At 39.8% G+C, this 18,099-nt stretch overlaps 1 protein-coding gene across 1 annotated transcript in view; it reads left to right on the top strand.

Annotated features, from left to right (window-relative positions):
- Nucleotides 1-14,677, top strand: part of COMMD2 (COMM domain containing 2) — a 15,646-nt gene extending 969 nt beyond the window's left edge. Inside the window, exons 3-5 of the mRNA XM_027875950.1 lie at nucleotides 5,261-5,343; nucleotides 6,106-6,279; nucleotides 14,226-14,677. Coding sequence (XP_027731751.1) covers nucleotides 5,261-5,343; nucleotides 6,106-6,279; nucleotides 14,226-14,423 — 455 coding nt within the window. The 3' untranslated portion in view covers nucleotides 14,424-14,677. The remainder of the gene's footprint in view (nucleotides 1-5,260; nucleotides 5,344-6,105; nucleotides 6,280-14,225) is intronic.
- The last annotated feature ends 3,422 nt before the right edge of the window (nucleotides 14,678-18,099 follow it).

The raw sequence follows: 18,099 nt of genomic DNA, 5'->3' as shown, positions 1-18,099 counted from the left end.
TGCCTGGCAGCAGAGAGGAGGGTGCAGCTGCCCACCCCCACTACTCTCTCTAACTGTGGTGGATACTTATAACCCAACCTTTCCCTCCGTGTTACCTTCATGCTGGGGGGAGAGTCCTTGGTGTTTTCTGGCCTTTTGGGCCCATTGTTCTCAGCCTGTGATTAGTTTGGTTTCCCAGAATGCCAGCGTCTGACAAGAAAGATTGACCGTATTAGCATCACGATTTAGAGCTGGAAGGGCCCTCGGATGGGGTTTGGTTTAAAGCAGGAAGAAACGGCCGAAATGTGACCCAGAGTGTCCAGTGCCCTACACCTAGGAAGTGCCAAAGCTGAGATTGGAGCCATCTCCTCTGCTGACCAAGCTAGTGTTCCTTCCACAGCTTGTGTGACTTTAGGCGAATTTCCTCACCTCTCTGGTCCAGAGAACGTCCGGGAAGAAATTGTACTAGACCATTTACGAGATCCTTTTAAAACCCCATAAGCCGTCTTGGATCCTGTGTCTCAGATGTCAGGTGCCCTTAAACTTATCTGAAGAAAACAGGAACAATCAGAAAGGGAAGAGCAGATATTTGTTACTTTTAACCTGCCATACGTTAGAATACGAGACAGCAGCGGGTGGTGTTGTGGTCTTAGGGCAGTTGACTCTCATCTTAAGACATTGATTAAGCACCTGCTGTATGTAAAGCACTGTTGCATGTGAGGATACAACAGTAAAAAATAATCTCTCTCTCCCTGTTACCCAGAAGCTTGTCAAATGCTTTTGGACTCCAGATTTGTGTCCCTTCAGCCACACCTTTATTAGATTCAGAACAACCTCAGGATGAGGACTGGAGTGGGGGGAGGAGTTTATTTCATTTACAGTTGGAAATAGGGCCTTTTCATGGAATTTTAATTTGGTATAAGTTGTATTGGGGCAGCTAGGTGACACAGAGTGCTGGGCCTGGAGTCAGGAAGACTCATCATCATTCAAATCCAGCCTCAAACACTTACTAGCAGTGTTACCCTGGGCAAGTTATTAACCCCTGTTTGCCTCAGTTTCCTCATCTGTAAAATGAACTGGAGAAGGAAATGGCCAACTACTCCAGTAGCTTTGCCATGAAAACCACAAATGGGGTCACAGAGTCGAACATGACTGAAAAACAACTGAAAGTTGTGTTGAATCAGGAAATAATGATGTGTGGTTGGTAGGGGAACATTTTGAGAAGAAAGACTTAGTGGGATTTGGGACTAGAAGAGACCTTAGTGGGACCTCCTAGTTTTGATGGATAAGGACACTAACTTTTTGACTAATTTATTAGTTTTAACTTGCCATATTCCCAGTTTCTGACAAAGGTGGCCCTTCTCCTGGCAGAGGCAAAACTGTTTAAATATGTACCTGGAGTCAGGAAGACCTGAGTTCTAACCCTGCTCCAGCTGTGCAGCTCTGGGCAAATCACTTAACCTCTCTCAGCCTTCGTTTCCTCATCTATAAAATGGGAATGATAATATCCGCTACCATATCCTAGTCTTTGAGACACCAGTTGTGTGACCATGAGCTTTACCCCTCTGAGACTAGTTTTGCCTCATTTGTCAAATGTGTCTAACTCGTAGTTCTTGTGAAACCCGAATGTGATATAGTTATTCCTTTTTCAATAAGAATTTACCAAATACTGATTGTGCCAGGCACTCTGCTAAATGAGGGGGATACAAAGAGGAAAACCTCACATGATTTATGGACCTGGAGAGGCCTTGTGTTGGAGGTGTCACTTGAGCTAAATCTTGAGTTCTCTCCAGACTAGGGGTTCTGAGAACCAGAGGTGAGGAGGGAATGCATCTCAGGCATGGAAGCAAGACGTGGTATGCCGTGAAGGAGGAGGAGGAGAGGACTGAGTCATGGTGAATAGGAGGTAGGATAATGTTCAGTGAGGTTGGCTAGGATTTTCAAGAGCTAGACAGAAGAGTTTATATTTTATCCTGGAGGCAGTAGAAAGTCACTAGAGTTCATTAAGTAGGAGAATGACCTGATCAGATAGTAACTTTAAAGAAAGTCACTTTGGTAACTGTATAGGAAATGGGACTGGAGTAGGGAGAGACTTGAGTCAGGGACACTAATTAAGAGACTGTTGTAATAATTTAGGCAAGAGGTAATGATGGCCTAAACTAAAGCGGCAGCTATGAGTAGAGAGAACGGGTTGGATTTGAGAGATAAGAAGGTAGAAACAACAAGGTTTGGCACCTGATTGGTTTTGGGGGGTAAAGGAAAATGAGGAGTTGATAATGCTGAGGCTATGAACCTACAAGACTGAAATCATAACGGTACTTTTGACAGAAATAGGGTCTTCAGGGGAGGGAAAAGTTTAAGGGGAAAGATAAAGAATTCAGTTTTGGACTTAAGTTTAAAATGTGTCTGGGACATTCAGTGTGAAATGTCCAATAGGCAATTGGTGATTCAGGACTGAATTTCAGGGCAAAGATTGGGGCTGAATAGATAGATCCATAAGGCATCTGCAAAGAAATAATAGTTAAAACCCATGGAAGCTGATGATATTATTGAGAGAGAGGATAGTGGGGGAAGGATAGAGGGTCTAGGTCAGAACTGTAGGAAACACCACATTCAGAGGATGTGATATGCATGATAATAAACCAACAAAGACTGAGAATGAACAGTCATGGAGGTAAGAGGCAAACCAGGCGAGAGTAGCGTCACAAAGCCCAGAGAGGGGAGAGTAGCCATTAAAAGAGTGGTCAACAGTGCGAAGTGCAGCAGACAGGCTGAGAAGGATGACCACTAAAAAAAAGGTCATCAGATTTGACAATTTAAGATCATTGGTAACTTTTCAGAGAGCCGTTTTAGTTGAATGATGATGTTGAAAGGCAGATTACAAAGGGTTTAGGAGTGAGAGAAGAGAGTGTGTGTGTTGATAGCTTTTTCAGGAAATTTGGCTGTTCAAAAAGGAGGAGAGATATGATGTTAGTTTGAGGGGATGGTCAGGTTTAGTGACAGTATTTTAAGCATTGGGAAGACAGGTAGCTTGAAGGCAGGGAGAATAGGGAAAGGTTGAAAATTCATGAAAGAGGGATGATTGAGATTGAAATCTGGAGAAGATGGGATAAAATAATGAAATTTATGCTATTTATCTTTTTAAGGTTCTTTACAAGTATTTTATTTATTGGGAGGTAGGGGATATTGTCATTCCCATTTTATAGATGAGGAAACGAAGGCTGAGAGAGGTTAAGTGATTTGCCCAGAGCTGCACAGCTGGAGCAGGGTTAGAACTCAGGTCTTCCTGGCTCCGGGTACATATTTAAACAGTTTTGCCTCTGCCAGGAGAAGGGCCACCTTTGTCAGAAACTGGGAGGAAGAAGGAGAGTGGAGGATGGCACTTAAGTTGTTTTGAGATGAAGAGAAGTGGGAATTCACATTAAATGGTCTCAGTTTTCTGGTCCTAATTGAGAGGAAGGAAGAGATGTGGGAAGCTTGAGGGTGATGAAGAAAAAGTTTGGAATAGCTTCTTTGGAGTGTGAGATAAGGAGCCAATTTGGAAGGAATAAAAGGACTGCCTTGCTGCAGTGAGGGCCCAGTTGAGTTCGGATAATGTGCATTTAGAATGTGCCCACTCAGCATGGCAGTGAGACTTTCTAGCATGGTCCAGCAGCTTGTGAGCAGGAGCTGATGGTGGGTAGTAATTCAGAGCTGAGGTTTTGTCAAGAGAAGGATGTCAGTAAGTCAGAGTGGTAAGAGATTCAGGAGCAGGGGACAGTGTAATAGCTAACTGTTGGGTTGTTGGTGGAGGAGGAAAGTGAAGTCAGTACTCAGGGGTGAGAGGTCTTGAGGACAAGGAACTAGTTTAAGAGGGTGAAGCTTAGGGAGGGGGAGAGAGCATTACAGTTTACAGTTAGATAAGGGAATGTGAATATTCCTAATTAGAGAAGTGGAACATTTGTAATGTTGAAATCCAGTGTGTGACCTCCCTATGTGTGGCTGACTTAGGGTGAAAGGAATAGTTTGTGGGATTTAAGGAGTCTGAGGAATTAGGAAGTTAGGGAGTTTGAGACGATACAAGCCCTTTAAGTCCTCTGGAATAAGGGCAACATATGGGCAGGAGGAGAAGATGGAGAGCCGGGTACTGAACTTCTTGAGAAGGGAAGGAGAATAAGGAGGGAGGGGTTACAGTAAGCTGCCATAATGTGGGTTGGATGGAAAACTTTGGTGTGAGTGACTGGTTGGTGAGTAAAGGAGTTAGAGAAGAGAATCTGGAAGTGACTGTGGAGCTCAAAGGATGCTCTTCCTCCTCCTCCAGGACCAGTGCTTGAGAAGGTCTAAGAGAGGGTACAGCTGGTATGGATTTAGAAGCTGTGTTGGAGGAAAGATTGGAACAGGGGCCAATAAGGAGGCCACTCCAGCAGATCTGACAAGAGGCGATGAGGACCAGAACTGGACAGGATGGGATGCATGTGGGAGATGGCTTGGGGGTACATTCTACAAGAAGACTTGAAGGGGAAGGGCAGAGGAGAGGACCTGAGAACCACTCTAAGGCTGCAAACCTAAGTGACTAGAAGGATGGTGTTGCCCTACAGCGTGGTAATAGGAGGAAAGGGTGGGACAGATGATGTGAAGAGTTGTTTGGACACGTTGAGTTTGAGAGAGGATCATGTAGTTGGAAATATACAGTTAGTGATGAAGGGCTGGAGCTGTGGGGAGAGGTGAGGCCTGCGTACATAGAGATGGGAGCATGTGGTAACTGATGAGGTCACCAAGGGAGGGGGTTGAGAGACAGAGGAGAGGGCCTAGGATGAGGCCTTGGCAGTGCACTCATAGTTAAGAGGGCGTGATATGGGCAGTGATCCAGGAAAGGGCACTGAGAAGTAGCAGTTGGGTAGGTAAGATGAGAACCAAGAGAGAACACTCAAAAAAAATAAAAACCATGCATGTGGTGGAGCAGCAGTATCAAATATTGCCAAAAGTTCAAGAAGCATAAAGACTTAGTTGCTGAAAGATCATTGGCAACTTTGAGGGAGTAGTTTTATTTGAGTGATGATGTAGGAACCCAGATTGCAGCGGTTTGAAGAGTGAGAGAAGAGAAGATGGAGGCACCTAGGCTTAGTTGTGTAAAAGCCTATATAATTTACAGTTTTCATCATAATTGAAGTGGGTGTAAAATTCAGGGCCTTAGATAATAGATATATGACTTAAAATTAGAAGGTAGAATGAAATTGTAAAAGGAAATAATTTACAGAAAAGTAACTTACTGTATTGTGGTTGCCTTTTCTTCTGCCCACAGGAAAACTCAGTGTTAGTAGTAACACAGTCCAGCATGGAGTTGAGGGATTAACATACCTACTCACTGAAAGCTCAAAACTCATGGTAAGGCTGAGTTGGTAAGGTTGAGAACCATTCGTGTTTTGTATTGTGGAAAGTTGAAAACCATTCGTGTTTCGCATTGCGGAAGTGGCAAGAAGCATCCTGTCTTGTGTATAATATTCCCTTCAAGTATCTGCAGAAGTTGGAGAGGTATATTTATGGTTGGTAAGTAGTGGTGCTATGCAAAGAAATGTCTGAATCCTAATGGAGTAGGTTGTCACCCTGAAACACCTTCTCAATCCTGTTATGGAATGGTGTGGTTCTGACATGTTCTCCAAGTACTTTGGGAGAAGGTGTTGGATTTGGATCTCTCTCTGAGCCCAAATGTGATAACAGAGCAGTAAGAATGATATATTCTGGAAAAAAGGCTGACCTGTTTTTGTTGATTTAAAATTATCCTAATTGTGAATTTTGCTGAAACAGTATCACAATAATATGTTCAAGAAGAGGCAGCTAATGAATTGATTTAGTTTTCTTTCTAAGTTAATAATATATAAAACAGTAGAGAGAACTTTTCATTATGGGACATGTCATGGGTATCAGTAGAATTCTTTCCTCTTCATTCCAAAAATTCAAGAAGCACTTGTGTTACTCAAGCTTTGTAGGGATGGTCAGGAATTGTGATTATTATTAGTTGGGTTTTTGATTGAACACAGAATACTTTCTTAAACAAAAAGAAACTGAAGAGGTTGAATCTACTATATTTTCATATTTAATGTATGCTAATTGTTTGTTACTACATAATACTTCCCTGTATTCTTCCAGATTTCTGAACTTGATTTCCAAGATTCTGTGCTTGTTTTGGGATTCAGTGAAGACTTGAATAAATTGTTGCTTCAGCTTTATCTTGACAACAGAAAGGAAATCAGAACAATTCTGAGTGAGTTGGCACCAGTGTTTCCCAGTTACCACAATCTTGAGTGGAGATTAGATGTACAGGTAGGATCATTTGTGATGTGTTGGAGAATTAACTGTTATTCTAGGCTTATCTTCCTTTGCTTCATTCTTTAATACCTTTACCATATTTATTTTGAAACAGTAGTGTGTTTTGTCATGTTTATTTTGAGGCTAATTTGTAAATAATTGGTAAATATTGGCTTCAGTTTTAGATAAGCATCTTTGTGTTTTCAAATCAGGAAAATTGATTAATATGAAACAAGGTAATTGCAAAGATTTTTAAGGTGAACTTTAAAAAAAACACAATTTATGGCAGTCTAAAAATTGTTTTGAAGACAATTGGAAATATTTTGTTAGAAGGTAAAACTTTAATCAATAGAGTACTTATTTTATAGTACCAGTCCAAAAAAGACTGAATAATTAAGTGTTAATTGTTTGGTTCATAGAAGTAGACATGAAATTAAAAGGAGTACTCCTTTGGAATGCTATATATCTTACGCATTTAAAAACTTTATTCTGATTTGGGTATGGTGGCTTGTGCCTGTAATCCTAGCTACTGGAGAAGTTGAGGCTGGCAGATCTCTTGAGCTCAGAAGTTCTGAGTTATAGTGGGCTGTGCAGATTGGGGAGGCAGCTAGGTGGCTCAGTGGATAAAACACTGGGCTTGGAGTCAGGAAGACCTGAGTTTAAATCAAGCCTCAGACACTTACTTGCTGTGTGACCCTGGGCAAATCACTTAACCTTTTTTTGCCTTAATCTGACTAGAAAAGGAAATGGTAAATCACTCCAGTATCTTTGTCAAGAAAACCCTATAGACAAGTATTGGAGTACTCTGGTCCACAGGGTCAAAGAATTGGACTGAGAATGACTGAGTGACTGAATGAATAAAAGAGTGCAGATTGGAAGCCCCTGGGAGCAGGAGGATCACTCAGTTGCTGTAGGAGGGGCAAACCAGTCTTGGTTGAAAACCAAGAGCAGGTCAAAGCATCTTTGTCTGTTAGTAGTGGGATCATACCTATGACTAGCCTCTGCGTTTCCAATCTGGACCAGATGGAGAAACCCAGTCTTAAAACAAAAAGAAAACCATCATTCTGAGAAGGGGGTGCCTAAGTTTCACCAGATTGCGAAAGAGACACATACCAGAGCCACAAAACAGGTTAAGAATCACTGGGTTAGATGCTAGAAAGTCCAGCCAGAAGAGTTGTTGTGCTTGATATAGATGATAGGCGGCCCCCTAGTATGAGAATGATGTGAAGAAGGCCGTGGTTGGGGATGTCTCATTTGACAGGAGGGAACAGAAGGGAGCCAAGTGAAGGGAGACTTCACTGGCACTTGCCCAGGAAAGTATCCAGAGGCAGTGCAGGAACGTAAATGAGGCCTGCATCAGTCCCTTCCACCTCTCAGTCTGCTTTTGGGTTAGAGGCAGTGGGCATTGGGAAGAAATAATGACAGAACCTTATTGATGCCAGGACCCCAGAGGTGGAGGAGAGGGAACACAGTCTGGTTTTCCTAGAGTAGTGGGGAGGGAAGTGCCTTCAAATGCATTCATTCAAGGAAAAGGAAAAGTCGTCCTGGCCGAGGGCAGCAGGCAGTCGGTGTCCTGGAATGAGTCCAGCTTTAGCTCATGTGGTAGAGAGAAGGCAGCATTAAGTAGAGGATTCAGGGTTCAGCTGAAAGGTCTGGGGGGAAAAGCTTTCCTCTGTTTGTCCTGATAATGCCATTTTTTTGTAGCTTTGACTCCTTAAGTCATCTCATTCTTTAGATAAATGTCAAGATGAGGTGGAAAGAGCATAATTTGGGGAGTCAGAGGACCTGGGTTTCAATTTTTGCTCTGCTCTTTCACAGTCTGACCCTGGATATGTCCACTGACTTATTGGAGCCCCTCTTCAAATGTCAAGTGGGAGAGTTGGACCAGATCTTTCCTAAAGGTTCATTTCAGCTCAAATCATATAAGTCTGAATTTCAGCTTTTATTTTAAACCTTGATTTTTCATTTAATGGGATTGTGGAAACATGCACCATTAAGCAAGTTTGTCACTTAATAACGGAGTCATATCTCTCTTCGCCAAAAGGATCTTTCTTTTCTGTATTTCTCTCCTTTGCACAGAATAAAAGTAGCTTTTTTTGAGTATTTAAAAAAAAGTGATTACTAAATGAATATGTCGTTATTAGCAGCCAGCATGATAACAATTCCAATCAGTCAGCAAGTATTTAGGGAGCACTTGCTATATGTCACCCTTGTAGGCCACATGTTGACTTAGAAAACCTCAAATTAACATTATTTTTGTTGTATTGTATTTTTATTTATTTTGCTAAAACATTTCCCAGTTAAATTTTATTCTTGTCCAAGCAGTACTGGGGACTTCTGTGGGCAGTGAATGTGGCACCTTTGGTGTAATGGACAGAGAACTAGCCTCAGCTGGGACAACCTTGTTTCAAGCTTTGCCCCTGACGTATATTGCCTGTCTGACCCCGAACAAATCACTGAGTGTTCTAGGGAGCTCTCTAAGACAAAGAGAAAATGCTGATCTGCATTGGGAGAGGGTGTCTCCTCACTGGATAGTTCCCTACTTCAGTGAAATCATAAGGTCTGTCTCTATCCCTGTCCTATGGGCCAGGCGCTGTTTGAGGTGCCAGGTTTATAAAGAGAAAAAGTAAAAAGTTTCTGAAATGAAGACAGATACATAGCTGATTAAAATAAGACCCAAGTCTAAATTGTGTAAGACGAGGATTATTGCAGCTCAAAATTGAAAATCTGCTATAGTGATTTTTATTTTTTAATGTTAAAATGCTTCAAAAAGATAACTGAGTTTTTCTTAAATTTACTTAGTTAAAACCCTTACTGAGAGATTTGAGCTGAAATGGATTCTCCCACTGAAGTAGAGGGAAATATGTCCAATGAAGAGACCAAATGGGTCAGAAGAGTAGTAGCAAGATATAGAGCCTTTCATTTCTAAGTAACTGGCTTGGCTCCGCTGAAGTTGGTAATGGGTAAACTTTTACTGTTTAATTAATGTGCAGTAGCTTATGTGGAACAAGGTAATGGTCAGCCTAGTTTCTAGTGGAAAGATGCCTGGAATAAATCAAGAGTACAATTTACGCCCTTGTTAGTAACAGTAAATTGAATGTTTCAGACTGAGCTTCCCTGTTACTTCAGGGGTGGTCAGCATTAGATAGCCTAAGAACATATTACTCTTGTTGAAATTAACTCTGTCCTGTGTCTTCTGTGGTTAAATAGAGAGCTTAGTACTCCAGAGCTTTTAGTGTGTGCTATCTTTCATAAACTCAACCTAAAAAGAGTTAGTATCAAATAAGATCATCTTCTATTTTGTATCCCTTATCAGGTTACCCTACTCCTTCTACCTTGATGTGTAGCCCCCCAAATGTAAATATGTTTCTGAAGTTGGCCCTGATGCATTTAATTTTATTTAAGAATTTTTAAAATTATGAAAAAGTATTGTAGGGAGGAGCAAAGTAATTTTTCCTCTTAGAAGAACAAGGTCAAATATAGTGCTTTGTGCTTTTAACAATCATCTTTGCTATTTTCCTGCATCCTGCAACTGTGGGTATGACTGAGCTTTTGTCTCAGAATAAATTAATAAATTAAAAGTACAATAGTATGTTTTATTTGACTCTGAAATTTACCGAAGGAAGTAATGACATAGTATGATATAGAAGGGGTATTGGTACTGGGGTTCAAATCTTGGATCTGTTGTATACTATCTGTGTGACCTTTGAAAGTCACCTTGTCTCCTGGGCCTTATTTTTTGCTTAGGAGGTTTACTCAAATGATCTTTGAGTTCTTTATTAGCCTTAAATCTTATGGTCATTAAGAACAGGTAGGTCCATATCCACTCAGTCAAAATTTTCCAACCAATTCAAATCATGGTGGCTGTTGTATACTAGCCCCTAGGTCATTCTCTCTCTTTTCTCAGAGTTCAGCACCTGGCTCACCATCTTCCTCTCCTCAACTCCTTCACATTGATGATACTCCCTCAAGCCCCCTAAACTCCAAATTCTGTAGGCTTCTTAAATCTCATGATCTGTTTCATTCCATCTCAGCCACACTTAGGAATTGTCACATACTAGATCTCACCATTACCCATAAATGTACCACTTTCTTGGTTAGAAACTGATATTCCTCTATCTGAAAATGACCTTTTAGTCCATCTCTTTTTATGCCTCACCTCTCCTAAACCTGTTCTTTCCCATCATCGAGGCATCTCATTCTCCTACCCCGAAGTACTTTTTCATGACATCACCCCTACTCCAGCTTCACTTTCCTCCCTTTCTAGTCTGAACCTTGTAGTTAGTCATTTCAATTCTGTAGTGAACTCTTCTCAGGAAATCCCTGCCCCTCTGTCCTGCTACTGATCATCTCTTGCCACGCTTCAGCCCTGGATTACTCTCACCACTGTGTGCCTCCTCCGCTCCTACTGACAAGCTACTGAATGGAGCCAGAGGAAGTCTTACAAGCATGCTGACTGGGAATATTCTAAATTATATGATCCAAAATCAATTGGACCCTCCTAACAGCATGGTAGTCCTTTTATTCTTCCCTAATTGGTTCCCTATTTCACGTTCCATGGAAGCTACTTGGAATCTTCTCTTCCTTTCTCAAGTCTCTCGTGCCTCCTCTCCTCTCCTCTCCTCTCCTCTCTTCTCTCTTAAATGAAGACCTTATTTTACAGAGAGTATTGAGACCATTTGTGGGGGCTTCTACTTTTCCTATTCCCTTTATCTTAAAACCCCCTAACATCATCCTCCATTCTTTCCATACACCTGGCTTCTGATAAGAAGTGGCCTTTCCTGCATGGACAGCCCTTCTATGTGTGTGTTTTATCCCATCCCCTTGTGTCTTCTCTATCAGATTGCATCCTCAGTCATCGCTGCTCTCACAGATCTTCATCCTTTTTCCTGGCCACTGTCCTCTCCTAAATCTCTGGATTTTTGTAGTACTGTTGTTCCTCGTTGTCCTCCTTTGCAGTCCCCTTTGCTGGTTTTATCATTCATATCATGTCCCATAACTGTGGTGTTTCCCAAGGTTCTGTTGTAGACTCTCTTTTCTTTCTACATTCTCTCAGTAACCTCAGTTCCATTAGTCTAACTATCACTCTGATGCAAACGTGTCATCGAGCTGTTTATCTAGTCCCAGTATTTTCCCTGAGCTTCAGCCCCCCGTCACCAGTCGCCTCTTGGCTATGCCGTCTAAACTCAGCATGTCCATTTCTGAACTTGTTATCTTCCTTCCCACATCCCAAGCCTGCACCACTTACAGACTTCCCTATTTCTGTCAAAGCTGTCCCTGTTCTTCCTGCCTCCCAGGCTCGTCACCTCAGGATCAGCCTTTATTCTTCATTGTTCCTCACCCCACATATGCAATAATTTGTCAAATCTTCTTGTTTCTATGTCTTCCACATCTCTACTGTTGACTCCTTACCACCCACGTAGCACTCACTTTAATTCAAGGCCTCTGGCCCAGATTATTGACAGAATTTTATTAATTAGCTCCAAGAAAGAAAGAGTTATGTTGGGGGATATGTGTATAATTAGAGACATGACTGAAAGTGAATAGAAATGGAGGAAGTCAAATTACCTGATTCATGGAACTGTATAAAATACGTTGGATCTCTGGCTTTTAAATTATGATAAAAACTCAGGGAAATTATTTTATGAAACATTGTGTGCAGTTAGTAATATTTTAATATAATACCCCTTTAACATATGCCATGGTTAGTCATATAGTTAAGGTGTTACATTTTTGAACATGACCAGTATGGGAATGTAATATTACTTGACTGTGCATATTTGTTATTAGACTTTTGTTTTTCTTGAGGTGGGGGAGGGAAGGAGAGGTTGGAGAGAGAAAAAATAATGCTTGATTGTTGAACAAAATTTAATTAAAAAATTAAGATGTAGTGTGTCTAAGGAATTCAACCCAGTGTTCTCTAGCTAGGTATCCTGGGAATTCCCAAATTATCAGTGTCTCTTCAGTACCTACTGAAGAAAATCCAAACTCTTTACTTATAAACCTACTTTTAACCAACCTAAACTTCTTGCCATCTCTCAAGTACCTAAAATAGTACTCTCAAATCATCTTCACTAAAACCATGTTACATTGTCATTACTATATTCATTGCATATTTGTTATGTGTAGGAACTGTGCTAGGTGCTAGAGATACAAGAAAATGGTGTAGGATATAGTAATTGCCCCCAAGTATTAGCAAACTATTTGAAGAGATGAGAGATAGAAAAATAGGATAATGCTAGCTATGGTGTATTCTGAAAGAATTAGAAACTTTCATTAGCTAAAAGAAGTTTGGATTTGTAAATCTGCTGGCTTAATTCCCATCATTTTATAGTTTAGAGAGCTCTGAGAGCTTATGCCAAGCCCAAGGTTGTAAACTCAGACTGTTTCTGACTATTTTAGCATAAAAATTTTACCAAGTGTATATGTTGTGCTCGGGTAAACTAAAAGAGGATGATGCAAAGGTGGCTTAAGAACTATTCAAGGGAGAGAAAAAGGGGAAAAATGACGGTTGATCATGTGTCTTCTAGGAAAGAGACAGAAAAATGAAAAAGCAGATAGAGTTATAAATAGTTTAATAATTTATAATGATGACCTTAAGTCATCAAGAAAAGTGATATTCTTAAGATTAAAAGCAAATGAATAATACATTTCTTTGGAGGAAAAAAAACGTTAGAATGTAATGCTTTTGAAGAAAGAGACTACAGTTACTTGGAAATTTCCCTTACGTCAAATCAGCTTTGCATGTGCAAAATGAGGGAAGCATTACTGGATAGCAATTCATCTGAAAAAGATCTAGCCAGTCTAACGGCTTTAGACTCCTTACAAGTCAGCAGTGTGGCATGGCAGCCAAGAAAGCAAATGTGATTTTAGCTTGTGCTAGGAGACGCAGAGTGTCTAGGAGTGAGGAGATGATAGAACCATAGCACTCTTCTGTGGCCAGACTGCAATTTAGGAAGGCATTGATAAGTCCTTCGGAGGACAACCAGGATGGGGAAGGGCCTTGCATTCATGCTGTGAGATAATTGAAGAAATTGTGGGAGGTAGAAGGGGGTCTTTATTCTGGATAAGATTCATGAGGGACTTGATAGCTGTTTTCAAGTATCTGAAGAGCTGGGAAGTGAAAGAAAGATTAGTCTTGTCCACCTCAGCCTCAGAAGACTAAACTAGGAGCAGTTGGTTGAAGGTTTAAAAGAGGCAAATTTATGCAGTTAGCACTATCCATTCCTTAATCGAATGGTCCTCAGGTCAGGCATAGTGGAGTCCTCTCCTATAGGTCACGTGGTAGAGCAGAGGCATCAGACACTTGACTGATAACAAGCAGTTGGCCAGGATCTTTATGTATGACATTTCTATATTTCTATATGAGTTTGACGCCACTGGCGTAGAGGAAGTCTTTTTTCAGGTAACATTTGAACTTAGATGACCTCTAATCTAATGTCTCTTCTAACTTTGAAGTAATTTCTGTCTCTGATTGAAGGCTTTAAGAACTAAAGAATCCTCAGGGTCTTTTGTTGTCCCATTCCAACATTTTATCTGTTGGACAGTTGATTTCTTTATCTGTTTTAGTTTAAGCCAATTTTTTCTTGTTCAGTTCTGTACAAAAATGGAATAAAAGAATGGATTGACATATCCCTCATTAAATAGACAATCTTTCATAAATTTGAAGGACACTATTGTTGCCTCTTATTCCTCTTTTCCTAGATTAAACCTCCCAGTTCATTTAATTTTCTCATTAGATTGATTTTTTAAATTTCTTTACTCATATTTGGTGTATATCATTATAGTAGTACTTTCTGGACTTTCTGGAGTTGTTGGTAGTATCAAATAATTTATTTTAAAATGTTGATTTTAAGTACGTGGGAGTTAAAAGATTTCTAAATGTTTTCTTGTGTGTATTTTGCATTCATTTTAATATGTATGAATGTTTAATTCTGCTTCCCTTCCATTTCAACATCTAGCTTGCTAGCAGATGTCTAAGACAACAGATTAAACCTACAATGACTCTAAAGCTGCACCTAAGTCAGGATGGAGAGCAGAGCAGTCAGGTTTTGCAGACTGACCCAGCTACCTTGCTGCACTTGATTCAGCAACTAGAAGAAGCGTTAGGAGAAATGAAAACAAACCACTGCAGGAGGATTGTTCGAAATATCAAATAGTGTCGGATTTGCATTGTAAATCTGTTCAAATGATTTATAAAGCAATGTGAATGAACAAGTATTGGTCGGAGTTCCTTTTTCTTGTAATTAAGAGGGTTAAACATTTGAAATAGATGGACTTTGTTTTCCTCTGCCGTAACACTGATGCATTAATTAGAAGCTAAAGTTCCTTTCATGGGGCTTCTTATGCCCAGCTTTTTAATGGTATGAAGTGAATTTTGTTTTATATAAATAAATGTGTATGTATGATGATAGGTCAACTGGAAATGAATTTATATTCATGGTTTCTGTACATATTAATGCCTTTTAGGATAACTTTTAATTTTTTGAACTTATAATTGTTTTTCATTATTTTCCTTATGCCCTGATATCTAAAAATTATATTTGAATTATATCTAAAATAAAAATACATGATACCTTAATTATTCAAAATTAAAGTTTTCTTTTAAAGAAACTCCTAATGCTAACTTGAGATGTAAAGTTTTCAGAATATTGTAGATTGATGAAAGTTCCTATGTTGTCCCTCTGTTAGGGTGATCCTGCCTTTCCTTGTTTCCAGCACATTTGTAAAATGGAAATAGCATCGCTATAACATCATTTTGACCCTAAGTCATTATGTATCATTTATTATACTTCAGATTCTTCCAAGTACTTGGAATACCTTAAAAAACTTATGAAGCTGCGTTATAATGGAAAGAAGACTTCATTTGAGGCCACAAAAACTTGCCTGGGTTCAAGTCCTAGCTCTGACATTTAGTAGTAATTAGTAAAAGTGACCTTGGGCAAGTCATGTCTCTCTGAACCTCCATTTTTTCTAGTGTAGTTCTAACCATCTCATGGAGTTATTGCTTCTATTGCACTTGATGGTTTACAAATGACTGTCCTCAAAACAATTTTGTGAGTTAGGTGACAGTATAGTAGTATTCCACAGCCTCAAAGAGGTACCCAGGCCAGCACAGGCATCAGAATTGGTCTCCTGACTTTCCTAACCACATCAGAATACTGTCTGTGATGTAATTTACATTTGTGTAGTGCAAAAGCACCTTCCTAATAACAACCCTATGAGGTAAGTACTGCAAGCATTATTACCCCATTTTACAGATGAAAACGTTAAGTAACCACGCTTTTGTGGAGATGGGAGGTCCACGGGTTTTACATATTACACGTGGTCTTTTTTTGATTTTTTCAATGGATAGATTAGTTATGCTGATTTTTTTTTCTCAAAAAAATACCATTTGTTATATGGGTTAGCTCTCTAAGAGGGGCAAGGATACTTGGGATAGCTGTGATGATGTAAGAAACAGAAGATACCAATAAAACCTTTAAAAAAGAAAAAAAATGTTCAGTAACTTGCCTTTGGTCACATAGCTAGTAAGTGTCTGTACTGGGTCTTAAATTCAGATCTTCCAACTTTAAAACCAGTGTGCTCTTCCACTACTAACATATATGTATGTATATATATATACATACATAACTTTGTAAGTTGTAAAGGTGGTCAATACTTGAGGACTTTGAAATATCCATCCTTCCTTTGGTGTTGGTAGACAGTGTCCCCACAAGGAAGGCAAACCCTTTATGCCTCAGCAGACTCTTTGTGAGTTCTGTCAGCCTCTGAACACTGATTCTCTGGTTATTGGATGACATACATGTTGCTTTTTACTAGGCTTCAGTCAACCTCAAAATAAGAGGCAGGAGCAGGACACCTGAGTCTTATTTATCTTCATGCATTGCCAGTGGAAAAAATTTTTTTTCCTTTCACACGCTTACAGAATATGCATATTTCCATTGTCAGTATGTAACCAGAGAATATATGTTTATTTTAATATTATTTTAACAATTGTGATTAGAAATCATTAAAAGCAGGGATTATTTGATAGATACTTTAACAACAAAGTTCCTTGATAACCGTCAACTGTGTTTGAAAAGTAATCTTTGTAGCATGTAGTAATAGTATGTTATAGTAATAGTATATTACATATACATGTAATAATATACATGGCTGAGCCATGTCAAACAAAAATAACTCCGTGCACAACTTGAGTTTGTTTGCCTGTAGTTGAAGTTCAACAGGACCAATCCTATGCAAAATTTCTCCCCAGTGTCTTCTTTTTCATTTGCCTTCCCATTATCTAGCCCCTTCCTGCTGTCCAGATCAGATAGCATCTGTTCAGTGTTTTTCCAGTTGTCTTTTTGCATCATCTACTTCAGTGACAACTCTTTTGAGACCTTCAGGTGCTCTTGCCAGGTGGAGAAATGAATGTGTCCTTTTGCCACTGGCTTGTTTTAGGACTTCAAATATGTCCTGTCCTAGCCTAGGTTAGCCAGCAGGCCCTGTCTTCTTCCTACCAGTGTAGGACCCTGTTTCCATCTCTGTGCCCCAAGATTCTTGAGATTGTTCTGTTAGCAATGGGACATAAAAGTTAACGTTTCACGTTTTTATGTCATACCTCCTCTTTTTTTTTTTTTTTTTTTTAGGCAATTGGGGTTGAGTGACTTGCCCAGGGTCATACAGCTAGTGTCAAGTGTTTGGTCGGAGGCCAGATTTGAACTTAGGTCCTCCTGACTTCAGGGCCGGTGATCTATCCACTGCACCACCTAGCTGCCCCCATACCTCCTCTTTGTCAGTGTCCTGTAATGTCTTGCTGCCTTCTGCCTTTAGTAATGAGGTTTAACAAAGAAGTGTGGTGTTGGAATCCCTCTTCGCTAAGAGAGGTTTTACTGTATTGCAAAGCCATCTTGCTGATGAAAGGCCAACCATAAGAACCTAACACGGTCAGAGGTAGACCAGAAAGGGTAGTTTGGGCTTCATGACTGGGCATTGTTCTCTTAGGCTGCGATCCTCAAACTTACTTAAGGAGTGTTTTTGAAATCAAACACAATCTCAGCTCTTACGTTTGAACTTGGCATTTCTCACCCATCAATACATAAATACATATAATACATATAATAATACACATAATTTTCCTTTTCATGGGAACCCGAAGAGCCCATCTACCATTCCGCTATTTGTAGGTACAATTGCACCAAAACCATTCGTTATCCATCCTGTTTTTAAGTCTCCAAAGGACAGTCTAAAATAACCTTAGAGTATTTCACAGTCTTTCAACCTTTCTATTCAAAAAGTTCTTCCTGCTATCTAAGTGATAGCCATGACATAATAATGTAAGTTCATATTTTCCATCTTTTGTATGGGATATCCCTGTATGTACTAAAATCTCTACCCAGATTACTCTTCTTAAGGCTGAATTATCTCAAGTTTCTCTAATCCTTTTTCCTTTGTATATAATACAGCAACACATTCCTCTCTTAAGCATTTCTTCCTCTAAGAGATCTCATTTGAATTCCTGCCCAGACAGAAACACTGAGTAGGATCAAGTTTTCCCCCCGGCTTGAGCTTGAGAACTTGGGTTAGGCTAGACTGATTCCACCTCTCTTTAAACTATTTAACCTGTTGTAATATTTCAGTCACTTTCTTTCAAAAAGTGAGTGTTTGCTTCAACAGCACATACACTTTAAGAAAAAAAAAATGTCCTCTCGTGGCCAGCTATACTAGCTAAGTCTAGGAGGTCAGTGATGTTTGAGTGTAAAAGTATAGCCTTTAAAAAAGAAAGGTATAGCCTTTTTTCCCCTAGCCTTTATAAGGCTATTATAATATGCTTATGAGCGTAATTCAAAG

The sequence above is a fragment of the Vombatus ursinus genome, unplaced genomic scaffold (assembly GCF_900497805.2).
Source record: "Vombatus ursinus unplaced genomic scaffold, bare-nosed wombat genome assembly UNPS02014810.1, whole genome shotgun sequence".
In the NCBI taxonomy this organism is placed as follows: Eukaryota; Metazoa; Chordata; class Mammalia; order Diprotodontia; family Vombatidae; genus Vombatus; species Vombatus ursinus.
This window is presented reverse-complemented; position numbering and strand designations above follow the sequence as displayed.